Here is a 26,961-nt window from a genome sequence, read left to right on the forward strand (position 1 = left end):
CAGAACGGGTGGGGTTCTTGCGCCAAGTGCTGGTCCGTAAGGGTCGAGGGGGTGTGCATTCCTGAGACTTCTGGGTGGGCTGGTGTTCACGGCCTTGATGTCTTTCCTGATGTCTAACCGTGCTCTAGGTGCACTCGGGTCTCTTGCCTGGGGTGTGGGTTGGCATGTCGAGCTTGTGGGTGGTCTTGCCCTGCTCATTCTCTGAAGGTGGCCTTCCTGGCCACAGCGCCAGCATGTTCGTCCAAAGGCTGGGTATGGTTGTCTGTGGGTGTGTTTCCACCCTCGCCCGTGGTATTGTTCTGTGTCTGGGCTTTCTGGCCAGTGTCTTCTCGGTTTCCTCCTTGTCCAGGGTCGAGTGGGCTCAGAGTATTGCGGTCGCTCTTCCGTGAGGGCTGCGATGGCGTCGTGTTCCATTTTCCTTTCAATGGTGTCTGCCTGTACCTCAACTCTCTCGTATGTTTTTGCCATATTCAGTATTTTCGCTAGGGGTAGGGGCTTTATGAGAAGGTGTTTCCTGAGCGTTGACGAGGTGCACCCTTCTATGATCCTTAGTCTTATAGCTTCTTCATCATTGAAGTTGGCGAAGTCGCAGTCTCCTATCTTCTGCTGGAGACGTATGACGAACTCCCCAATCGATTCGTGTGGACGCTGCCTGTGTTGGTTGAATGCAAGGCGTTCGTAGTCTTTGTTGGATCCTGTTATGAGTTTGTCGTTTAGTGCACCGAGGAGACGTTGGTACGTGGTTTTGTCTGTAGCTGGGATTGTCTTGATGATGTCCTTTACCTCTTTTCCTACCAGGTTCCTAAATATGCTAAGTTTGTTTGGCGGGTCTTTGTTCCCAATTGCACCTACAAAGTCCTCAAATTCTTCCATCCACTCTTCCCATCGTTGGCCCTGGTCGTGACGTGGGTTTAATGTGAATGGGGCAGGTCTCCTCATTAGGCTTGCGTGAGAGGAGGGTGCTCCTGGTACTGGTGGTTGGGCATTGGGGTCCGCTGCATCCGGGGCCGACATGATGGTGTCGCTTGGTCTGCTTTCGTTAGTCGGGTGGCACGTGGGCGTTGGTCACAGTTGACTCTTGGTGCTATGGGTTCCTGTGTGGGTCTCACGTGGGAAGCACAGGCTTTCTTTCTTTTGTTGTGGTTTGGTTTAACTGTATGGTCTCTTTAAATGTTACGTGTGGGGAGACACGGGGTTTCCTTCTCCCTCGTAGCGTGGCTCACTCCTTTATTTTTGAATGTCACTTGGGGAGACATGGGGTTTCCCTCCTTCTTTGGCTTTGGGAGTCCCTTCTTTGTTTTGGTTTATCTCTGTCGTCTGTAGGGGTGTCACCCATGGGAGACACAGGGTTCCCCTCTCTGCTGTGGCGGTCTCTGTCGCACAATTGCTTTAATGTCACACGGGGAGACACAGGGATTCCCTTCTGCCGTAGCGTTCTTAGCTTCTTATCCCCTTGGGTGTCACGTGGGGAAACACGGGGATTCGTATCTTTCTTACTTAATTGTCCCTTGGGATGTCACGTGGGGAGACACGGGGATTCCCCTTTTCCGTATTGTAGTTTCCCCGTATTATTTTATGTGTCACGTGCGGGAGACACGGGGATTCCCTTTTGGTCGGAATGTGGTTTTCCCGTATGTGTTTGAATGTCACATGTGGAGACGCGAGGTTCCCTTTCCCCGACACCTTACTTGCTGTGTGGTTGCCGCGGGCCAGCGGGTCTTCTCGCGTCACGGTGTTGGCTCTTCTCTCCTGGGCGCACGGGCCCGCCTGGATCCTCCGGCGCTTTCTCCTCGCTTTCCAGGCACACGGGCCTCTCCGTCTCGAGGCGCACGGGCTTCACCTTCACGGCACACGGGCCTCCGGTCGATGACGGGCGCACGGGCCCTCTTCGTCCTCCCAGGCACACGGGCCTCTTCCTCTCGAGGCGAACGGGCCTCACCTTCTCAAGGCGCTCGGGCCTCAGCTTCTCAAGGCACACTGGGCCTCAGATCAGCGACGGGCACACAGGCCTTCCTCGGTCACTTCTGGGCTCACAGGCCCTCCGACAGGGCGCACAGGCCGCTGTTGGGCTGCGGGGCACACGGGCCCTTCAAGCTGCTGGGCACACAGGTCCTTTTCCTGTGTTCCTCTTCACTGCGGGGCACACGGGCCCTCCTCCGGAGCTCCTCACCGGTCTCTCTCTGTTGTGGGCGAACGGGTCCTCCGTCTCCTCCGTTGCTGGGCACACGGGCCCCTCCTCACTGCAGGCGCACAGCTCTCGGCAGCTGCCGGGCACACGCGGCCACCATTGGTTGCTGGGCTCGCAGGCCCGTCTGTCTTCACTGCGGGCTCTCGGGCCCCCGGACACAGCTGGGCACACGGGCCCCTGTTGCTGCTGGGCACCCGGGCCCTCCACTACTGCTGCTGGGCACACGGGCCCTCCACCACTGCTGAGCGCATGGGCCCTTCCCCACTGCTGGGCTCACGGCCAGGGGCTCTTCCACACTGCTGGGCTCACGGGCCCTCCTCCACTGCTGGGCTCACGGGCCCTTCCACACTGCTGGGCTCACGGGCCCGCTTTCACTGCTGGGCTCACGGGCCCACTTTCACTGCTGGGCTCACGGGCCCGCTTTCATTGCTGGGCTCACGCGCCCGCTTCCACTGCTGGGCTCACGGGCCCACTTTCACTGCTGGGCTCACGGGCCCTCCTCCACTGCTGGGCTCACGGGCCGTTCCACACTACGGGCGCACAGGCCCTCCGTTACTGCGGGCACGCCGGCCCTCGGTCACTGCGGGCACACGGGCCCCCGGATGCTGGTGGGTATGCAGGTCCTGCACCCGTACTCCTCCGTTGCAGGGCTCCCGGGCCCTCCGTCTTCCTGTTCTGCTGGGCGCACGGGCCCTCCATTATTGCTGGGCGCACAGGCCCCTACTGCTGCTGGGCACCCAGGCCCTTCTACCTCCCGCATGGGGTGTCACCCGTACCATTTCCTCCACGGCGTGGGACGTTTCCCTTCGTCGCCAGTTGTTATACTGCTGAGGTGGGCCATTCACACGCACACCGAATGACAGACACAGGAGCCATTGCCTCTCCAACCTTCCCTTTATTCCTCCATGCTCTTACTGCCTTTCCCTTCCCTTGCTCCTCCCCTTCCTCCTGCCTCCCGCTCCCTCCCATAGTCCTGGGCTTCCTTCTTAAAGGGGCTCTGTCCTTTTTCCACTTACAACAATCGTACACTCTGATTCATTTCCTCGTCTGAATTCCAGGTTCTAACTCCAGTGTTATTATCATAGTTCATACTCCCAAAGCCCTTCCTTAAACTCCAGAGGTTTCGGAATCTGATGTCTCAGTGCTGTTTAGTAAATATGTTATGTACGGTCCCCAAATATTGGGGGGCCGCGCGTGCAGTGGCAATGTTCTTATAAATTCACTGTCCATATCCTGACAATATGTAACGTCCTTTTTCCAGTCCCCAATCTTCGGTAGTGGGCCGCGGCCCCATGTCATGGCGATTCTCCTCCGTGCCAGCACCATGAGAAGAGCTGCCGATTTTCGTGATGCGGGTTGTAGGTATTTAGTGAGACCTAGAAGGGCTCCTAGTGGGAGTGGGGTCACCTGTCCGCCTATGATATCGGCCGTTATTTGTAAAACGGAGGTCCAGAAATGGTGTATTCCTGGGCAGCTCCAGGCAAGAAGGAGAAAGTCAGCGTTTGCTGCTGCACATCTTTCGCATTGGGCTGGGACTTCAGAAGTCGCCACAGGACCTGAGAATCCGACGAGGGAGAAGCTGAGCCGACCTACCACGACAACACCACCGGTGGAGCCCTGCGGAACCGACTCGCCACTTCCCGACGACAGATAAGATCTCCCGGCTAGAGAGGCTTCTTCCCCTGACTGGTGGGAACAACCAGTTTACCTTCTTCTCTTCGCACCCCACCCCGGCTTGTGGTCGAATTGCCCGTACCAAGCACCCCGGCAACCGGATAGCCACTTACCACTGGACCGTGAACTAAAGGACGCTCCTTTTACCTGAGAGCTCCGCGGCTGGTTTCTTCCCTGGCAGTGCAACGGACTCCTGTCTTCCTCCCCGACGAGATCCTCTCTTCCCCCGGACGAAGCACCGATTTGCATCCGCTGCCAGGAACAACTGCCCCCGCTGGAGTATTCTCACCACTTTAAGGTACTGTGTCGGCCAGGCATCCCTTTCTAAAGATTGCTACAAGGTAATAATAACCCCTTAACCTTCTGGACTGGGCTGGCCGCCTTGACCTTCTAACTGGTGCCTTTCTTTTGGTCCAACTCTTTTTGAACCTTTGCAAGACTCTTGTGCACTGCAACCGTGTGACCTTGGACACATTTCATTTGATCCTCTTAAAGTGGATCCGGCCTACTTAACTCTAACTTCACGGTTTTACTTTGCCTTCCTCTCTTGTTGTGTTCTTGTAAAAGTGTTGGGATCTGTTTCAATTTATTCTCTGCTTTTCTCTCCCTTTTAAAAACGAATTATTAGAGTGCCATCTACGTTAAGCGCTCACCGCTGTCTGAAAATAAGTGGGACTTTACTTAAGACTTGTCTAATATTCTTTTAAGGGAGTGTATATCTTTTAGTGACCATGTTTTTGAATTGCTTACTATTAGTGCCTGTGTGTTTTTCTAGATGTGGTTTTAAATAAATAATTATATCTCTTTTACACCAAGCCCTGGTCAGTATTTACTTGTTCCATTGTGTTCTTTTTGACCTATTGTGAATACTCTGTATACTGCCTAACTCTTCTTGAGGGAAGTCTGACTGCTCAGCCACAGCTACCAAGTGAATCTGTGTGGTACAGACTGCTACCAAGTGGGCTTACTGCCAAACACCTGTAGTCTCTTAAATCTTTTGCAGTGGTCCCAGAGGGAACTGCACAGGTTTCTGCCTAACACGCAGTCAGAAGTAGATGAATACATCGAGGGAGGTGTTCCCTCCTGTGTCCTTGGCCATTTGTGGGGTTAGAAATTGTGGCCATTTGTGGGGTTAGAAAGGTGCTCTCTGGGAAAAGGTCCCCAAAGGATTGGATTCCTACTTTATCTGCCGATTTAAGGAATACTTTTTCGTTCGTGAGGGGGATGCCAGGAATAAATTTGATTGGCAATAGAGGGGAGAATCTTATGGTGACTCCATATTTGTTTGCTATCTTTTTCCAAATTGCGTATGTGGATAGGACCGTGTTTAACGTTTTGTGTGGAACTGGGATATGACTGATTATGACGGCTCTTAACAGGTTGGGGGAGGCTAGGGCTCGCTCTACTTGTACATGTGGGCGAATTAGTTGGGTCGTGTACCAGTGGCTCAGGAACTGCGCCTGGGCCACCCAATAATATTTTTCAATGTCTGGGAGCGCCAGGCCGCCTTTTGACATTGGTAGTGTTAACGTGTTGTAGGCAACACGTGCAGGCTTCCCTGCCCATAACGGCTCTAAGATTAAGCTTTTAACTTTTTGGTCATTGGATTTGGGGAGAAGTAGCAGAATATTCGTAAAGAGATAGAGAAGCTTGGGAAGGATGACCATTTTCGTCAGGGAGGTCCTGCCCCAACGCGTTAGCGGCAATGATTCCCATCTCTGGATTCTTTCCTGCAGGGAATGTAGTGTGTTGACATAATTGTCTCTATATACCTCGTGGTAATTACGGGACATGTAAATACCTAGGTAGCGAACCTTTGAGTTGTTCCATTTAAACCCATGATCATCTATGAACTCAGTTGTATTCGGGGTCAGGGGGAACACTATTGATTTGGAGTGATTTAGTTTTAAGGCCTGACATTTTACCACATTTTATTACTTCGCGTATTACCGGGTTGAGATTGTCTTGGGGGTCGCCGACAAACATGACGTCGTCGGCGTACAGGGAGACAATTAGTATATGGGGACCTAGCTGAAGGCCCCGGTGGTGTTGGTCGGCACGTAGCCTCGAGGCCAAGGGTTCCATCACAAGGGCAAAAATAAGGGCCGAGAGTGGGCAACCTTGCCTAGTTCCGCGCTCTAGCGTGATGCTTGAGGATCTGGTGTTTCCCAGTGTGATGTATGAGCGAGGGTCATTATATAACAAGGATACCAACTTGATAAAGAAATTGCCCAAGCCCATTTGCCTGAGTGTTGCGAACATAAAGGGCCATTCTACTGAATCAAACGCTTTCTCAGCGTCGAGCAATACTGCTCTTGCCTGGTGAGTTGGGTCTCGGGCCTTGATGACGCCGAACAGTCTTCTGATGCCATAGGTTGTGCTGCGTCCTGGGATGAAGCCGGCTTGATCACTGAGTACAAGAGCTGGCATTAGAGGGAGTAGCCGTTTAGGATTTTAGCCAGGATCTTACTGTCTAAGTTGATCAATGGTATTTGGTAGGGGTTTTATCGCCTCCAGGATTTCATCTGGGGTCATAGGCGCGTTCAGGGGTTCGCAAAGATTCGAGTTCACCCAGTACAGTTCTGTGTCATTGAGGAACTCTTGTATTGATTCGGGGTCTGAGGTGCCCTTGGAACTATACAGGTTTTGGTAGAAGTCACGAAATGCGTTGGCGATTTTTTTTTCTTCTGTATATACCAGTTGACCTTGTGTGTCTTTGATGTATTCGACACGAGTTGGAGTTTTATCTATTGTTAATAGACGGGCTAACAATGCGCCTGGCTTTTGCCCCTCTCTGTATTGCCTGATCTGGTGTTTGCGGCCTAGGAATTTTAGTTCCCGCTGCTGTTTCATTGAACTTCAGAAGCTCTTCTTTTAATTCGGCCTAGGTACGGGGGTCTGAGGTTGTGGAGGATTGAAGCTCTAGTTCCTTCAGGCGCTGTTCACTACTGGACAGTTCTCTGCGGATGAGTTTTAATATGCCGTTTTCTTTTGCTAGGCATATTCCCCGCACGTAGCATTTCAATGTTTCCCAAGTAATACTGGCTGTGACAACAGAGTCCTAGTTTATTTCTATAAAGGATGTTATTTCTTGGCACAGTTCTGCAGCAAATATGGCATCTGTGAGCGAACCAGGTTTGAATCTCCAATTGAGTCCAGGTATAGTCGCGCCGGCTAGGGCGACGTTTAGTGTGACCATTGAGTGGTCTGAGAAGGATCGTGGTAAAATTTGACTCTCTCCCCAGTTGAACGGGCTATGGGTTGATGCCAAAATGTAATCTATTCGGGAACTGGTGTTGTGCACGGCGGAGTAGAAGGTGTAGTCTCTGGTGTCTTGGTTATGTTGTCTCCATGTGTCGGATAGATCAAAAGTTTGACAGATCTCTTGAACTTGTACTCTGGCTTTGGATGTATTTCCTGATGTATTGTGGAATTTATCGAGTCTGGGATTGATTGGGGTATTGAGGTCTGCTCCCCATATAATGGTTGTTGTTGCATTGGTCGTTCCTAGTTGGGTTATCACCCAGTTGAAGTTGTTTGGTCCGTCGGTGTTTGGAGCATAGGAGTTCACTATTACTACTTCTTTTCCAGCGATTATCCCTCTCACTAGCAGGGTTCTTCCCTCTGAGTCCTTCTTTGAGTCCTTCTTTGAGTCGATAAGGCTGAAGTTAGTTCTTCTATCGATTAGGATCGCGACTCCTCTAGCATAGGACGAGTAAGATGAGAAATACCGATGGCAGCCCTAGGATTTGGCCCATTGATGTTCTGATGAAGGCAGAAGATGAGTTTCTTGTAATATGGCAATGTGGATTTTGTGTCTTCGGAGGTATTGGATAATTCTCCTAGTTTTCGCTGGTTGGTTGCCGTCACGAATGTTCCAGGTGGCGATCTTGAACATTGTCAATTGGTTGAGGTTGGGTCGGGTTGGGACTCGCGGGTATGGCTGGAGTCTTGATTCATGTAGGAGGTCGGAGGTCTTGGTTTTTGCCTGGCTGGCGATTTGCTGCATAAGTGTTGTAGAGTGAGAGATTATAGGAGGCTCTGTAGAACTAGATTCCCTCCCTTGAATTGGCAACCCCCAACTGGCCCACAAAAAACAGTTCCTTGTCAACAGAACAGACAACATTGCTGTGCTTGGGGCGCTAGTGGCCCTCCAAGAGGAGGCTAGCTCCCTACCACTGATGCAATTTGGGTCTGTGGCAGTGATCTCGAAACATTGATGATTTTGGTATGCCTTTGTTTTGCGATTCACGTGGAGTGAGTTTTATGGTGGGTTTCTCCTCGGCCGTTCGCCCCTTTGTGGTCTTCCGTTGTGTGTGGCGGGCCTGCAGCCGGAACGGTCGAGGTAGTCACTGGTTTCTTCTGGTGTATTAAAGAACTGGGTTTTACCTTCATGCTGAATGCAGAGTTTCACCGGGAAAAGCATTGAGCATTGTATCTGGTTTTCTTGTAATCTGCGTTTTACGGCTGTGAACAATCTCCTTTGCGCCTGGACTGCTTGTGAGAAGTCTGGAAAGAATTGGACCTTGTAACCTTCGTATTGGAGATCACCTTTATTTCTGGCGGCCCTAAGAATTGCATCTCGATCCTTGTAGTTTAGCAGTTTTGCTATGATGGGGCGAGGGTTTGTTCCTTGGATTGGTCTTGTGTTGGGAACTATGTGGGCTCTTTCGACGACGAACAGCTTGGAGAGGGTCTCTGTTCCGAATAGATCTGTGCAAATCTTCTCCACATGTTCCTCCATTTTGGTAGTAAGTTGTTGCTCTCTAACTCCGACTATCCTTATGTTGTTGCGCCGGGAGCGACTTTCCAAGTCTTCGTTCTTAGCACTTACTACTTTCATTTGCGCTTCTAGTGAGGATACTCTTGAAGTTAGGGCTCTTGTTCCGTCATCGCGTCTGATACCCTCTGCTCAACTGCATCCAGCCTGTCTGCGTGTTTGTTCAGCCGGTGTTGGAGCTGGTCAACTTTAGAGGAGAGTGTATCGAGTTTGCTCCTCAGGCCCCCTATGCCTGCTTTGAGGTCGAGAAGTATTTCCCTGATGTGGAAGTCGTGTGTTTCATCTTCAACTTGGGTCGGTGCTTGAATGGGTGATTGTGATCTGCTGTTAGTAGGAGGCATTTTGGCAGAGGAACAGCTTTCAAAGTTCAATTTTCTTTGTGACTTGTCAGTTTTCCCCATGATCGGTGTAGATGTGGACGCTGATGAGCTTAGGGGACGGCGTGGGTCTGGCCAGGGAGCCTCAGCTGGATGGTTGTGATTATCTTGTGTTAAATGCCACATTATAACAGGCAGAGCAGGGCTCTTCGTCGAAGGTGCTGGTGCGTTGCCACCATGCTATTAATGCTTTGGGATGGTGTTGAGGCCGGGCCTCGGACTGCGCCTGTTATTCGTCTCCTGGGCGCAGTATTGGTGCCTCCGGTGGAATATGGCCTTCTTAGGTATTCTGCCGGAGACAGGGATGTGTGGGGGATCCGGGGTGATTTCTTTAGGTCTGGGCTGGATAGTGTAGTTGTGCGGAAGCCAGGCGCTGCTGGATTGCCGGGTTTCTCTGCTGTTGCTTCGTGATCATGTGTTGATGCGCAGATCAGTTATGGCCTTTACCTCACCAGCTCGCTGACCGGCGCGCCAGCGGTGGGTTCATGGGGTACGCTTGCCACTGTTTTTGGGCACCCGCGGTTTTCCCTATTTTGGGCCACCCACTCCGGGACTACTGCAGTGCTGAAGAACGTGCTTTTGGGTCATTCGGGTCGTGTGACCGCGACCCTCGCTCCTCCTGTGTATGTGGCCTTGGGCGCGGGGTTTCTCAGGGCCCCGGCAGATGTTAATAGATTTAATGTCACTTGAGAGGACCGGGGTTTCAAGTGGGTCTGCGGCGTGGGTGTATGTCTTTATGGGTGCGCAGGGCGCTCGTACCTTGTCTTCCGCTGGGCGCCGGTGCTGTTCTTCTCGCCCGTGCAGGTCTTTTCAGGCCTTGGAGGTCTCTGCCTGACACCGCGACTTCGCGCCCGCCGGCTCCACTCTGTGGATCAGAGCTCCGGCAGGGTGTGACCGGCGCTCCTGCGATGTTCCCTTCTGGTGCTGGTCAGTCCCGCGGTCGGCCGCCTCCAACCTGCAGGGTCCTCCTCGTCTCCGCCGGAGTCTGCTGCTCCATGCTGGCAGGGAGGGAGGGGGGGGGCTCTTCCCTTCGCCGGGCAAACGGTGGCGAGCCGCTGGCCGACAGATGGTTTGTCCGCTGCGTTTTATGTGGAATCGCCTCGGCAATCGATGATAGGCAGCAGCCTATTTAAATGCCACAGAGGCTGCGATTGATCAGTATTTTACGGGAGCTACACGGAGCTCACAGGGAGGCCGCCATCTTGGACGGCTCTCTAGCACCCTCTGTCATACACTAATGTATGCAAGGGAGCAGGCTGTTTCATCATTTGAACTGTCGCACAGACTCCCTGAAATGCACAGCCCCCCTTTTTGTGGTGATTCCTTTTTTTGTTCGTTTTTTGTTACAAGTGAGGAGATGTGCTTGTGCATCTCATCACTTGTGCCAAAAAGAGTTCACCCTATTCTCAGAGTGCGTGAATGTACGTATCACAGATGTCAATACTGAAATGCCCCTTTTCACCCTCTTTGTGCAAATAAGGGTGTGTTTCTTTACAGTGGTAACCAGGCCAGAGTATCTTCTGTGCATTGCTTCTAGAGGTGTGTGCAGAGGGCCTGCAAGCTGGTTCGCATCACTGATCCAGATTTAAATGAGCTCACCACTATCGGGGCAGCATAGGAACAGCCAAACGGTTTTCCAAGGTTGCAGGCAGTGATGATTCACAAAGACAGCATGACGGCACCGTCAACCCCAAAATGGCAGACAGGATCTATAAAACCCTGCGGCCCATATTAAAATGCTTGTTCAGGTAATTACAGCAATCGAAAGGAAGAAAAACCCAAACACCTGAAACTACTAATAGGAGAAATAGATACTCATAGAAAGGGGGTGGAAATCGGGAATTGTGACCCATCACATAAGTCGAGGAAAGTGCTCAGCCCAATCCCCTTGCAGTATTACCTCATTTAGATAGTATTTAACTCTTCAAAGGGGAGCTGAGACTTCAGATTTTGGCAAAGGTGCAATGGAGATCAAAGGAGAATATGCACACGCCCTGACCCCTAAAAGTGTAATGAGTATGTGCTGTCGGTACTGTCCTGGGAACCTAACCCAGTTGGGGTCTATATTCAAAACCATGTAGAAATCCAAAAGACTGGCCAATTAAGCTCAGCATTGCCTGATGAAGATAGCCCTAAAGGATGACTGCCCCCTGGCTGGTGAGTGAGAATTATGGCATTCCCCCAAGTACCCTGGCAGGGAGGCGCATTTCTATTGGTAAGGTATCCCCCAAAGGAAGGGTGAATAATACATTCTTGCCAGCTGACGTCGATTCCTAAGAGGAGTCAGGTAAGACCCACCACGGCTTTGGAGGGCCTGCTAAGGGCTAAAACCCTGCAACTGGGAACAGAGTATTAGAGAATTGGACTTGGACATTAGGACCAAGCACTTGTTTTATTTCACCAACCGTCCTGACAATTTTTTGAAGTAGTAAGGTTTAGAATCTCTTAGGATACAAAGGAGTCCACCCGACTCATCCCATCTCCGTGTGAAAAAGGTGTGCAACCTTGATCGCAGTGTTTGAACCTACACCATCACAAAGGCTCCTTGGAGAATTCCTAGCAAACTACTAATGAGACCGCCATGAAAGGAACATACAAAACGTAAAGCAGGTACAAGTGAGTTGTATGAAAATGCTTCCAGCTTTCATGGAAGATGTTTTGACTTAATCAATTGTTCCTTTAAAGCTACCAGAAACTTCCCTTTGCTATCAGAGACTGTAAATGCTTGGAGGTGCAACCACCTATCATTGTGTTTGACCTGTTGTCTTGATCTGCTACCTATTTCCGTTTAGGGATGATGGGTCCTATATTTGTCAGCGATGATTGAGGTGACCTTCAATTCGGCGTTCAAACAAGGGGTTGCAGGGTTAAACCTATTAGGTTATAAAAAAAAATTCCACTTTCTTCAAGTTCACGCTTGCAAATTGTTGTCGATCCTGTGAGAGGAATTAGTGCTTTTGTCTGGAGGTAGAGTGGGAAATATCTTAGAATTATTGGCTGTCCCATGTGTCCTGTGTTCATCGTGGCCTTATTTTATTTTGGTTCTCGTGAGCATTAATTAGAAAGCATCATCTGACGTGTACATTAATATATGGGATATATGCATGTACATTGCCACAGCCCCCACTGCTTTGAAGTCCTCACAATACTTTTAATTTGGTATTATACTAGATAACTAAATATTTGGCCTAGGAGGGCCTGTGGCTGTTGAGTATTTTACAGCTTCACAAAAACCCTAACAAGGGGGAAGAAATAGTTACTGGTAGAAGTGTGTCACAGTAATATTTTATGGCAACTGGGTACGAAATACCAGAGAATAATTATTTATCCTGACTGAGCGAAGTGGCATGGTTAACCTCTGCGAAGTGCTTGTGAAACTTGCCATGGGTTGCTGACGGATTGAGGGATGACCGCCAATTGTTATTAAGTAGGTGGATGTTAATTACTTCAATTAGCTATATTAGGAAAAACATGGATGAAGCCAGCCATAGACTGAAGTTGGGACCAGGCTACCTCTTGAATAAAAACAGATTTTGTCTTTGAAAGGTTCCTTGATGCTGTGAATCCCCCCTACGCAAGAGCGTTGGATCTCAGGTTTAGGATGGGCATTTGTGGGACAGCCTCATTTACAAAGTCATGGGACAATACCAGTATGGTTATTTGCCCCCTGTGTGGTGTAAGGAAGGCATGGTGTCAAAGTAAGACGGACACAAATGACTACACATTCAAGGGTATTTATTGAGCTTTGTCAAGGGTTGATAAAAGCCTATCTAAACCTAAATCTAAGATGGGAGCAAGCTACGACTCTCAGAATAATAATAATGCAGTCCTAGTGGAGTCTCATCAAAATAAAAGGACCTATACTAAAAAAACTATTGCCAAATCCTTACCGTTAAGTTACAAATATTGTGGGGTAATGTTCATGAAAAAGAAAGAAGTGTTCACAAAATGATAAGTCAGGATGTTCAGGCCGTTGGCCTCCCTTCCCCACGTTTTCAGCACAGGACAAGGTGGTTGACTCGAGCATAGCACACTGGGGCTTCTTCGGCACGAGGGCAAAGTTCCTTTATAAGAATCGGGGCCTTCTATGCCGAAATCTTTTAAGTCATCAAGTCTCTTGCTTCAGAGAGACTGATGCATCAAACAAATGAAATGTTCCTTTCCAAGTATTCACATAGGGTGATTCACTCGCACCCTGGATCCCCCTCAGCCGGGCTCAAATCCCGTTTGTACCACAAGCTTTTCTCGGGTGACTCACGGTTCACCCCGGATCCCCCTCCGTCTGGCTCAGATCCCCTTTTCACAATTAGTCTCCCTAAGCCGGGTTCGGACCAATTACAGTTCGTATTAGCAATCAAAGACTTTCGAATGTGCACAGGGTTTGGCTTGACCCATTGCAGAACCACTTCGATTTCACAGTTCCCAATTTTGCACTCTCAGTTGGATGCCTAAAAGAGTCCTTCGAATGAGCACCCATGTGGCGTGGGACCACTGTGTATATGGCACCTACCTTGGTTTCAAACGTTCAATCACTCCTTAGAGGTTCAATTATATTTGCGTCGCTCATCACATATGCTTTACACTCTGTTCTTTACAGATTTCTTCATACACTGTTGCTGCTTGCAACCTTTGTTCTAACACAGACAGGTCTGATATCAGTCTCCCCGACTCACCGGCTGTGCTGACTTTAATGAAGCGGCTTAGTTGCAGGAGCCAAGGGCAGTACCATGGCATCAATCGCTCTTCCCCGCCTCGGCTATCGATGCGTAAGAGCCCCGGGTACCTTCGACACACAGTGCACCTTTCTGCAGGTTCAATTCCCGCTCTTCTGTTTCTTAGGGGTTCGTGAAAGTAGCGGATTTCTTCCTCTGAAAAGGCCAAGGGCAATTCCCTCCTTGCAAACATTTCTGGTCTTGCCGCCTTTCTCCTCGTGTTAAACCGTCATCTCGGAACTGCTGCTTCCCCGTGTGTTTTGCCTTGCTCAGAGTGTGCTTTCATGGTCTGCCTTTTATCTGTGTGGGGGAAGTGTGATGGAAGTCAGGTGTGTATAATTCTCAGTAATTGCCTGACTCTGTCTGACCCTTGGGTTGGGGCATGTCAGGTATACGACTCTGGTGTTAGTCCATTGTCGCTCACGATGAACTGTCCGTGAGAAAGTGTTCGTTTCGGGAAAGGGGGTGGGGGTTGAGCTTCTAGGTATCCTACCTGGTACGATGGGGGAAAAGGTGTTACAGGGAAGGGGATACCGCGCCTCTCCCTTCGATGTTCCACTTCCACTCCCTGGAAGACCCCTCATCCAGGTGATCCGCTGGCACTGGTCCACCCCCAGATATTGGATCCAATAGCGCTGGCCGTGTCCTGGCCACCTGGATGACAGATCCCAAGGGACTGGCGGGTGAGACCCCTTCAGGTTTCTCACAGTGGCCTAGATGAGGAAACAGACCATTTTATGTTTTTCTATAACCAGCTAAGTGCCCTGAGAACTCTTTACTTGAAACCGATGCTTAGAGCGGCTTGCATTTGTTCAATTCCAGAAGCTGTAGCCTTTTGCAGAGGGACCTCGGACTTGGATGTCGTGCACTGCATTGCCAGATATATCCATCTGACATGGCTACTGTGAGAAACCTGAGGGTATCTTCACACCTACTCTCGTTGGATCCTCTTCTCAGGTGGCCAGGGAAAGGCCATCGCTTTTGGATCCTAAACCTGGGGGTGGAGATGCAAGGTAGGATCAGCTGAGGGGAGGGATTGGGGAGAGGATATTCGCAGACAAGTCATGGTATCCCCCTTTTCTGTTAAGAACCTATTTTACATTCCTCCTGCTTTTAAAGGTTGTTACCAATCACTTCCCATCATTTCCCCACATTCATATCACCATAGTACTGGGACGAGGAAGAGGCAACTAGGAGTATTACAAACTGACATGTCATTTCACCTCTCTGGTACTGAGACGAGGACGATGCCTGAGAACTGTTGTGAGGATCAGGCATGTCCCAATAACTATGGTCAAGCATTTGGAGATAAACGGAAAAATCAGAAGCAAGAACGTGGATCCAGAATGAGATTGAGTTCCAGCTGGTCAGGAGAGCGCAGTAATCCGAGGTGGAGCAGGCAGAATATGGGCCGGTGAAAAGGACGTTCCCTACTGCAAAGAAGCCAGAAAGACGTTAAGGCCAGACCGGGCCGCGAGAGGGTCGGAAGCTGTGCAGAGCCCTCTGCTGTGTGTTCCCTTTTGGGAGTAGGGAACACAGACTTCCCCGACGCATCCAACCACTGCAAGAGAGTCTGGAAGCAAGCACTGCTCGCTGGAGCTCCCCAGCAGACAGAGGAGCAAGCGAGAACCCACGGGTGAAACCAGAGCACAAAGAGAAGCGACCGTACACCAGTGAGTAACAGGGAAGGATCACTCGGGCCGGGGCGATCCAGGGGCATGGTGTGTGGAACGGCGAATGTCGGTCAAGTGAAAATACATGACAAATGGGTCTGGATACCAAACGGGAACTATTGAATATCGAACAAGATGTCAAGCATGTAATGAGTTTTGAATGCTGAACTGTCGAAAAGATATGAGAATGTCGTACGAATGAAACAGCAAATGATGTGCGTTTGCGAACAAGATACATTTAAAGAGATAGTATTTGCGAACAAAGTGAAACACGTAAAAAGCAAAATACTATTGGGTAGTATGAAAGCAAAGTGGTAACCAGTAAAGAAATACCACAAAGGAAAGGGTGTGAGAATCACATGTTGGTAAAGGCAAGAAGCTGTTAAACTGAACCAGAAGCACATGTGGACTTATGACACAGATACAGAAAGGAAACCTGTGTTGCCGAGGAGTTTCTATGGGAATGAATGAACTGCTGTAAAGTGCCAAGGGTTATTGGGCGGGCGACCTTTGATGGGTGGACCGTGTGGCCCAACAACGGCTCCTAGACAGCGGAACCCTTACTTTGAGCAAACTAAGGGAAGTCAAGAGGTTGAAACTGGTTGGCCTAAGATTGTTCAAGTGACAGAAAGAAAAGGCAAACTAAGCAGTTGATTTGACTGCAAATTTGAAGCCAGAAGCGCTGCCTACTTAGGGAAGGGTACCCCGAGATGCTTTGTGTGAAACTGTGTTGAACTTGGGGAAGGGAACCCTGAGGCCATTTGGTGGAACCTTCTTGAACTTGGGGAAGGGAGCCAAGAGCAAGCCAGAAGCTGGCAAAAGCCTCGAATTTTTGTTTAAACACGGTTTCTTTGGTTGCTGATATCCCTGCGCATTGTTTATCTTTAGTTGTGAGGGCAAGCATAGGTTTTGGACACAGAGACTTTTAAGTTGAAATTGCTGATACAGACATTTGAGTTAATAAAGATCTTTTGTTTAAACCTTGAATCTGTTGTCTGTCTTGCTTCATGATGCCTTCACACTACGCAGGACAACAATAATGACAAACTAGGCAGGTGGAATATTTGGGATTTATTTAATTCTTTTTTTACTTTGTGCTGCTTTGTGCTGCTTGAGGTATAAATGTATACCAGTAAGGTTTTTGTGTATTAAAGGGGCTGTGAGCATTCTCTCCCCTTTTTGTTTTTAAATTCTAGCATCATCCCATTTTATATTTTACTACAGTTTTTTATGGCATTAGTTGTCTATTGTTTAATGACACTTTATATGAAGATCCATTTGTATTGCATGCTTGTAGATGTATTATCTCAAATTAAATATGAAATCTCTATCGAAATAATGGTCTGAAATGTTAATGTAACTTATGAAATATATGCTCTGTGTTTTTATACATCATAATTACCTTCTGTATTTTGTTGTTTTTACAAATGTGTATCATATAGTTTTTGTAAACCTTTAATGCTTTTTGCTGAATAAAGTGTTTTTGACCGACTGACTATCCTCTTAGAGATTTTTAATCCTGAGCAGTACAGAGGTGAATGACCAGTCACTTAGAGACTTGCAAACTTAAGTAAGGGTACATAGGTTAATGTAAAACCTTTGGGAAACTGTTAAGTATTTGTCGTATCACAAATAAATGTTTTCTCTTATTGAAGTGAATTTGTCACACAGCAGAAACTGAGAAATGCTGCAGTTTACATAATCTAATTGACTTGATAGTTTCTGTGCTGGGTATCTATAGTGCATTGCTACTTTATTGCCTTCAACATGGTTTCTGATGTATGCACAATAGATTTAGAGTCACTTCACACACGCTTACTCTTTGGGTTCAGTGCACGCTCAGCAGCTTAATTTTTGTTTCTTTTGGTCGTTTTTCAGGAAGGAGCAAGAACTCTAAAGAGTAAACCTGCTCAGATTGTCGAACCGAAAGGTCTTCTTTATGTCCAGCAAAGAGAGTTTGCTCTAACAACCCCCAGCGATAGTAAGTATTCGTGACATCAAAAACTGCACATTTTGCATCCTGATGATTTACAACATAGTTCCAGACTACAATAACACATTTACCGTTCATGAAATTGTGCAGTATACTGGCTGTGTGGAAACCTAATGGAATTTCTTTTTTAAAGGATTTAGCCATTTCAGGGTCGGTATTTGCTGTGCAGAAGGGCCACTTGAGATTCAGATTAAGAGTGGGAAGAAGAGCAGCTAGGCAAGAAAGAGAGATGAGAGAAGAATTAAGGCCCTTAGTTGATATACCCAACGGGTCCACTACAGATCCTAAAGGCTGGGCGGGTGCAAATGGGAAAGTTGAGTGACTGGCACAGCAAAGGGATCAGGGTTGTAAACTGCCTAAAGGCCATATTCTGGATTGGATTCTGGTGATGTATGGGGGTGGGCGGGACAGAATGGAAATGGAAGAATCTGTGTTACTATTGTGACCGAATTTGAACTGATGCAGGGCTTGCAATCGATATAAAAAGTGTGACCTCATGTCTTTCATTGGGCAGTTTCAGGCACTTCAGGAAGTGGTCAGATTGGTTTTGGATGAGCTACAAGAAGATAAAGTTAACCCCCTCCCGCCCCCTGGAGTAGCACTCCAGAACAGACAAATTATCTGCACAGTTAAGCAAAGTAGATAAGTGAAGTGGACCGATTCACCCATGAATTAGCTGCACACTGTGTACACACCTGCAGAACTGGTACCAGAAAGAAAACATTTGCTTAACACATCTAAAAGAAAGTCTTGAAGTGTAAGGGTGCGTGCAGAAGTAAGGCTCGGACACAACGTGACATATTTTTGGGTACAGACTTTTATTAATCCAGAAAGGGTTGGAAAAGGCCTCTGTATCGCTAAAGCTGAGAGGGTATCCCTGCCTCAGAGGAAACTAGTGAAATTGTCAGGATGTCAAAAACCAAAAGGTTTGTCATGGTCGTGCCTCTGTCCTAACATTAACAACTTAAACCAACTGTGCAAGGATGATCTCTTCCCAAAGTAAAGTGTTCATGGTAGTCCCAACAAACAGAAAAGTTTGCAGTCTCTTGGGCAATCAAAAGTGATTAAATAAACAGGGTTCACAAGTATACAACTCCAAGGCTAGGGTTCTGTTCCTTTCCCCTAGACGTCTACTTTCATTCCTTTTAGGCTTCTGAGCCCTGTATCCTTTTAGGTAAATGTCACTAGGTAATTTACAAGGAAATTCTTCTCAGCTTCACAGTTTTTATCCCAGCTTCTTGGCACACTTCCATAACCCACTTACCTACCAAGCATAGGATTATGTCCTTTTCACTTCCAGAGTCTTTGACCTTCTTGTTCCTCGTTCCTTCAGGCCCTTTGCCTTTCACATGGGTGCAGGTCCCAAACTCGCAATGTAGGGTTGTATCTGCTTGGCGCCTCTTATTCTTGGTTTCTCATATGGGTGCGGGTTCAGGACCTGCACTTTGTGGTTATATCTGTTTGGTTCACTCTCCTGCCAAACATACGATTCCTCTATTTTGGTTATTCATGGGGTCCCAGACCCTCTTATTATTTGACTTTCAAACAGGTGCGGGTCCCAGACTGGCAGTCCCTTCCCAGGGTTCCAGACCCTCTTGCGTCAATCCCTTGCCTCACCCCCTTGCTTCACCGAACCTCCAGCCCCTCTCGTGTAACCTGCATACCTGTTAGCTTCTTCGTTGTAGGTACCAGCGTTTAGCGAGCAGCTGCGTTGCTTCTCAATGTTCCATTAGCGTTCAGGTGAGCGGCAGGGTCTGCAGCGACTCAGCAGATGTCTGACCTGCTCACAGGTGGGGTTCCCAGAGGTCCGTTTCAGCAGCAGCGCGGGTGACCCTTCTCGCATGGCCCAGGTTGTGTTCTCCTTTTCCTCCGTTCATGGCTTCATGTTCTGCTCTCGTCTTCTCAGCTCCCGCAGTTACTCCTCGGAGGATCGTTCTCCTTCTGCGTCCCAGCTGAGCTCATTTTATTTTCCTGCGCTGGTTTGCTGCTTTCGTTTGGGCCAATGACATCACGTGAGAAGCTAGACCGCTCACGCTGATCCTCCAAAGTGATCCTTGGTCACCTTCTTCTACGTCACAGTACTTTTTAAAACCAGATGCAAAGTACCTAGTTTATATTTGTCTTGTCCAGTATATTAGTGTGACTTATAAGTATGTAAAGGAGGACTTACTATTGGAGAAGGGGTTGGCGGTACTGAGGCACGGGTATACCGCTTCTCCTGAAAAAAAGACACTTTTCCCAACTTCAGGTTCACTTCCCTTCCCACTCCTGGTTTACTCTCCTACCATGATGTCACAATGTTTCACAAAGTTCATTTCTTCTGGTGGTTTGAGCCCCAGACCCACTCTTTGCCTGGTTCACTAACCTGCCAGGACCTTTCCATTCTCTAACTACTTTCTTTGTCATCCACGAAACAATCTTTTCTAAATATTGGGTCACCGACCCTTTCTCATTTCAGTCAATTTCTGCTTTCACTTCTTCCTTCCGATACAGGGTCCCAAACCCTTTTCCAGCACTATTTGCACTCAACACCAATTCCTGTTTTGAAAAGTTGGGTGACCAACCCTTTTCTAATATTGCTTGCGTCTGCATTAACTTCTTCAATGGTGTTACTTAACACGACACAGTATTCACCTAGTCGAGCTCCAGTAACCCGTTCCCTTTCTCTGGGGTTACTGGGCGGCTTCAGTGTTCTTGGTGTCTTCCCTTTTCCGTCTTCTCGGGTTCGCTGACTCAGCGTGCTTGCTGTGAGCCGGTAAGCTTTTGCTTTGCCCTCCTCTGCTGCGCGCAGCCCTCGCTGCTGCGGGCCCTTAAGCGGTAGGCTTTCTTTGGTTTGCCTTTTGTGCACGCTGTTCTTGTCCACCTCAGAGCAGCTTCTGCCAGTCTACTTGTCCTCTGTGTTCTAACCGGAGTTAGAACAAGTCACTGACAGAGCCAGCCTCTACCGCTCTCTTCATTCTGGTGTTCTCTCAGCTGTGTCAACTTTAAACTTCCCGGCACGGTCTAACTCTTTCCAAAGACCAGAACTCAGCGTTGGCTTACTGCTTCTGATCATCTTCATTACTCCACTCCTCTTCCTCGTCTCAGTACTCAAAAGGGGGTGGGTGAGGCACATACGGTGTTTGATTGCTGTAGGGTGGGATTTCTTCATTTATGCCACAATAAGACATGTATGCATGTTGCAGAGGAATATATTTGTCATTGGGAATTGTGACTGCAAGACTATTCTGATCTAGTGTTCTTCTGTCCCTCTGGAGGTTGTCTTCCCTTTTGTGGTCCTCCCATAGTTAGCCACCCCCAGGGCCAGAGTCGGGTAGCTTCTGCCTTTCCCTGGCCACATGAGGGAAGCTTCCCACCAGAGAATCAGTGATAATACTGCTAGATTCGTCACAGTATCTAGGTTTGCCCTGACTGTTTTGTCTTACAGCGAATCCTGAGAGCAATGTTCTGCTTGAGGGTAAAATTAGCAAATCAATTGAATCTAATAAGAACCTATTTTCTGATTGCTGTCACAAAATGAACATCTTACACTTATCTTGAATCCGCACAGCTGTGATGTACCTAGAGGTATGACCTTTCAAAGTGCCCTGAAATTGACTGTATTAGCATTTCTGAAATATTTAAGTCATCCCCCATTACCATAGATCACCATGAGATGAATGTAGGCACTGGCATGTGTCAGAGGTTCAGGGACCTAGCCCTGTCAAGAGGGGATGGGGAACCCTCTCAACCTGGGACAGGAGGCCTTACAGGGTGCTTGCTGAAGCCGGTCCTGCCACAAAAGTGGGATGTGGCAGTTGGGAGTACCCCAATCTAAGCCCCTTCTACCTGTGCCTGGCTAAAATATTGAATTACCACTTTTACTTGCCTCATAGCTGCTATGCAACATGCTAGCCCATGGTCTTTCTTTTTCTCTAGGACCACGAGTTCCATGATTCCTAGCAGTAGAGACCCAAGCCTGCAGCACACTGCAGCAGAAGAGTGGTGGTGACAAGTAGAATGGAAGATGAAGTTTGTGCAAATCAAACCTACAATCCAGATGCTCTACTTAATCCAGATGCAAACTAAGAAATTGACTGTACCTTTGGGGGGCTGCTATTCCAAGTTGGTGGGCCTGTGTATGAAAAGGGGTGGGGCTTAAAACCATTTATATGTTCTCTGATGAATGTAACCTGGCCTCAGGGAAAAAAGAAACCAATGGTTGGCCCAGGGAACTAGGTGAGGGGGAGAACCATTGGAAGGGGGGGACAATAAAAAGGGACAGAAAGAGTAGTGTGTGGGTAGTTTGGCAAGGGAGGAGAAAGCGAACCAAGACACCAGGCAGAGGAAGAAAGGTACAATGTAGTGTGGAGGGCAGAGAGCATGTGCAAAGCGAGGTATTGGTTAGTGAGAGAAAGGGGTACTTGGGTGTGAGAGTGCATGCAAGAGACTTAGTGAGGCTAAGAGAGACTGTAGGGGAGTGAGTGATGGTGGTGTGAAAGATGACTTGAAAAGTGAAAGGTGAGTAACTGTGGGAGAAGTTGTGGGTGGAGTATAGTGTAGTGGTAGGGAGGGTGAGTGGGACATAGTGGGAGGAGAGGGAGTAGAAGCAAATACAGCCGAGGGTAGACTTGCAGAGTAAAGGCGAGAGGGAGCATATCAGCGGGACAGAAAAGGGGGGAAAGGAAGGGAGTGACCGACGGACAGTTGCAGGAAGGGTAGGAGGCAGAAAGAAGACCGTTGTGAGGAATACGAGGGTCTGAGGGGGGAAGGACATGTGGAGCCTGGGCAATTGGAAGGCACCTATTCCAACTGAAAAGATCATTGTTATTCTCGTGGGAGGTTTAAATTGGATCCACCTAGGAAATCCCATAGTGAGACAGCTGGATAAGGCGTTTGCCTTCAGCACATAACAACTAGCCACTCGGCTATTAGATAGTGAGGGTTACCGTTCTCTCTGTGAAGACCTTCTCCAAAATGTTAACAAAATCCCTTGAACCATCTTCGAGAGTTGGTGTGTTCTCGAGGCCATCCGTGACACATCATCCTCCTGCTACTGGTGATGGAACTTTACCAATCTGATTGGCTGAAGGTCAAATACAATTATTGGACTTGTATTTTCCATGCCAACTAGTACACAGTTTTCTTTCTGTGACTGGATTCTCTGACTGCCATCAAATCTAAAGGAAGAATGTTTGGGATTCTCTGTTTCTGTATTTGCTTTATTTCCAACAGCTTACTTTGAAACTAATGGTAGCTCTTGCAATTGGTTGATGGACTCTAGGTCCTGTTTGTGTGTGTGCTGATTGGAAGGTTGGTACTTGATTGTGTTTTTTGTGTGTTGTAACTTGATATGCATGACCCAGGTCAAGCACACTACTTCTCCTGGACTCAGTATTTTTAAGGTTTAAGGCTCCCTGTTTTCCATTTGTACTGATTTTAATATAGAAATGCAGATGGAAATCATTCCTTTTCCTTTCAGCATTATTTGCAAAAAATTGATAAAAACAGAAATGCATGTTTCTTGGTGGGGACTTTAAGTGTCAAAGATGCATGGCAGGTCAATGGCTGTGCAAAGCAACATAACATAGGTTGAAAAAGTAATGTAATGGTTTCTTAATTTCTTCAAATAGATATGCAGACCTTGATTTTTGTGTAAGAACGCAGCTCTACGAGCTTCCCATTACAGTCGCCCAATTGCTAATGTGTTTTTTTTTCAGGTAAATACATGTGGAAAAATACTAGTTACAACTTTTCTTTTCATTAAAAAAATTGAAGTACAGAATGGCCCAAAAATAAATACGGATACAGATGGAAATGATACAAAAATAAATACCATAAAACAAGGAGCCTTATTAATGATGTATCAAAACAGCTGCCCACCTGCCCAAAAGAGACTGCTGCTAAAATGCCCTTGAATTGTTATCTATTAGTCTCGAGGAAGTGACCGGTGTAATGGCTGCCTTTCAAGGAGTTTCATAATGCAACATATACCACCACTAGAAGGGCTTTGCGCTTAAGGGAATGCCACACAATAAGTGCTGGCTTTTGATAATTTCAGTGGATATGCTGGGCACATAATTGACAATGTTTGGTAAAATAGGGGGTGGTCTGCTATATTACCTGGTTTCCTTGTTCGAATGGTGTATTAAAACATTTTGAAAGGAAATGTATTACTGATCTATTTTGTAGTTCGCTGCACCAGAATGAATGAAACGTGCAAGTCCTGCTGGTAGATGGTTGGCTAGGCTGCCACCGAGACAATACAGCCAAGGTGCAAGCAGGGAAGATAAGGGAACATCAGGGGCCACATGAGAGGAAAACTTGGAGGTTCTTCGTCTCCCAAAGCTCTTCTCTCGTGACTCATGGTCATGACCATATTGCCATCCTGCCATTGCAGGCATGTACTAAACTGTAAGTCTTCCTTTCTAGGTTCTAAATTCCCTTGTTATCTTGCATATGCAAATTAACAAGGGGGGTCCTGGGAGTCCCTCTGCCAGACATTAGTCCTGGTTGCGAGAGACTTACCCAGAGTCTTTAGCTCACTATCTTTCACAGAGAAGAAATATCCTAAACATATCAGTCTTTGTCCTGCCCTGGGGCAGTCCAGCACCGAAATGCTAGGCAATTCTCCTCTGGACAAGAGTACCAACAGCATCCCCAGACACGTGTTTCGGTCTGGTTGGACCTCATCAGTAGGGAGGAGCTGTGCCTCTCTAAGAATAGTGAGCAAGGGGTCCACGTCTGGATTCCTCTAGTAACTTAGGGTGAGTGCCAAAGTTACTTGCATATGCAAATTAACAAGGGGTGTCCTGGGAGTTAGTCTCGAGGAAGTGACCGGTGTAATGGCTGCCTTTCAAGGAGTTTCATAATGCAACATATACCACCACTAGAAGGGCTTTGCGCTTAAGGGTATCCCACACAATAAGTGCTGGCTTTTGATAATTTCAGTGGATATGCTGGGCACATAATTGACAATGTTTGGTAAAATAGGGGGTGGTCTGCTATATTACCTGGTTTCCTTGTTCGAATGGTGTATTAAAACATTTTGAAAGGAAATGTATTACTGATCTATTTGGAGGTTCTTCATCTCCCAAAGCTCTTCTCTCGTGACTCATGTTCATGACCATATTGCCATCCTGCCATTGCAGGCATGTACTATACTGTCAGTCTTCCTTTCTAGGTTCTAAATTCCCTTGTTATCTTGCAGACATGCCTCATATAGTCATGTCAAACATGGGATCCTATGCAACGTGACCTTGTGTTTGGCCATTAAGAGGGAACACCCAATATAGCTTGCTGATGTATGTAGAAGAAGAAAGAAACCATGACCAAAACTATCAGGCCCCCTTTAATGACAACTAGAAGCATAATGGCACAATCCACATCCTTCAAGGTGTATGTGGAGCCACTGGGAAACTTACTTGGACACATGAAATGCGCCTCGCTTTTATCAATACTCAGATCATAGTTTCAGTCACTATCATGCAAGGCATTATTTGTTAAAGGGACTTGCATTGGATGGCAAGTTATTTTAGATGGCTTGATAACAAAGTGCAAGCTCCTACTATGAAGCAGCTGGAAGAAAACTCAATCGGTCACTCTATCCATAAATGCTCATTTCCAAACCCTAGATGCCATTTGTCTTGACTGAGATATTATAATTGTTCATTTTAATTAAGGATCAAGCAGAGACATTACTGAAATACTAGTATACATCCGAGGGTCTCCTAAACCTCTAAGTCTACTTCCATACAGTACTCCAGTCAATGGTCCTCTCTGGCCTAGATTATGCTAGTCAAATTTTCACATAAAAAGAGGCCTGGGAGCACCTGTACCGAGAACAAACATGGCCAAATAACCTGATCTTTGTTAAGGTACTTTTCACTTAACCCTTCCAAAACACAACAGCCACTCTAAAAGCAGTCCAAAATACATTTAGTAGCTTCTTTTAAAGCTTTTGCTAAACAAATCAGCCATATCACCAGTTAGTGAGAAGGGTGACCCTTCCACCATCAACAAATCAAAAAAGATGTGGATTATTGCATTAAAGAACAAGGCAGCAGGTTCCGTGTGTAGTGCTTTTTTGTGAATCAAAGCCAAAAAGAAATGGAACACGTTCAGAATGAGTCTTGTTTTAAATGGTTTTGGGGCCAAGTAGGGCTATATCCCAAGTCATTTAAATGTCATAAAGAAACTGCAATGTAATGTCACATTATTATTGTTAGGGTATTTATTGAGCATGGACCTATCTTCAGGAAGCAACAGAGTGCTTTACAAATAATTAAGGGAAGGTTACAATGGAGCGGGAGAGCAAGCATCACACAGCGGGCATTGATTGACAAACGGGCCAGACCATGCAATCTGATAATTACCTTCCTTTTCCCCAGCCTCATGGGTTCTCCTTCTCCCAGCTGTTAGGACTGTTGGGGGTTGGTGGTCTATCTTGCGCCGCTGGCGCAATTGGACTCAAGTTAGCGCTGTCTTCTACAATCCCTCCAAGATGGCGCTGATGAATGCTGGTAGTGTGCTAGTTTCGATTGGCTTCCCAAGATGGACTCCGCCCATGGTCTCTCACAGAAACACTTATCAAGGCTGTGATCCACACACACCTCGCGTCACTTCTCCCCATAGAAGACGCATCGTGAGTTACCCATCTAGAAGGTACTGTTTCTATTTTCTATCTGCATGTACATCGTTCACGATCTCTATCGGATCTTTCTTTCACAACGCTAACAGTAACAGTGTTGGCGTCTTCGCTGAAGCCTCATTACAGCTCTCCCTTGCGGGAACGCAATCATGTTGCTTAGCAACGGTACAAAATCACTACTCTTCGTTGTATTTCCTACACACTATTGTATCTCAGAAGGAAGAGATCTTGCGTGTAGGTTCGATCGTTCTTCACGAAGACTGGATACACACGCTCTCCTTGTCTAGCGACAAAGATTATTTGAAGACATTTCAAATCCGAGTTACGGTAGCAACTCTCTCTCTATTCACTCTTTACTAACTCACACAAGATGTCCCAAACATTAACATTCTATTTCTGCCATACTGTAGGAAATCCAGCTCTCAACCCTGTATGCTGTTCCCAAGCTACCGACTCCCTGCTAAAGAACAACAGTTCCGCTATCTTGGTACGTACCTTCTTTTCTGGATAAATCGTCCATGTCCAACCCCACACATTCCTTAAACCGTCATGTTCATTAATCCTTTAGATCACCGCCATTTCAGGAAAACCTCCATGATAACTGGGTCCAAGTTCCTGAAGATTAGCGGTTAACCAGTCTCCTGGATTTGTGCATGCTCCAGCCATCTGCAGACTTCACCGACCAGGGTTTTGTTCCCCATAGGGTTTCTCTGAGGGTTCTTAGTCTTCTCACTCTGTGTTACAGTGGAGGAGTCGTAGGGCCTTTAGGGGAATTCCCACTTGCTTCTGTTTGCGGTCTGATCCAGGTTAGTGCATTAAGCTTTATTGAACCCATTTTACTTCTGGGAGTTATACAGATATAACACCAGCACACTCGGCCCCTTAACTTCTCACCTTTTGGGTTTTCCTTTACCAAGCCTCTTGTCTCCTCCATA

At 47.5% G+C, this 26,961-nt stretch overlaps 1 protein-coding gene across 1 annotated transcript in view; it reads left to right on the forward strand.

Annotated features, from left to right (window-relative positions):
- The window catches only part of NTAN1 (N-terminal asparagine amidase), a 724,178-nt gene that overhangs the window by 99,570 nt on the left and 597,647 nt on the right, over positions 1-26,961 (forward strand). The window contains exon 2 of the mRNA XM_069647129.1: positions 17,283-17,385. Coding sequence (XP_069503230.1) covers positions 17,283-17,385 — 103 coding nt within the window. The remainder of the gene's footprint in view (positions 1-17,282; positions 17,386-26,961) is intronic.

This window comes from Ambystoma mexicanum, chromosome 2q, assembly GCF_040938575.1.
Source record: "Ambystoma mexicanum isolate Mex_15411 chromosome 2q, UKY_AmexF1_1, whole genome shotgun sequence".
In the NCBI taxonomy this organism is placed as follows: domain Eukaryota; kingdom Metazoa; phylum Chordata; class Amphibia; order Caudata; family Ambystomatidae; genus Ambystoma; species Ambystoma mexicanum.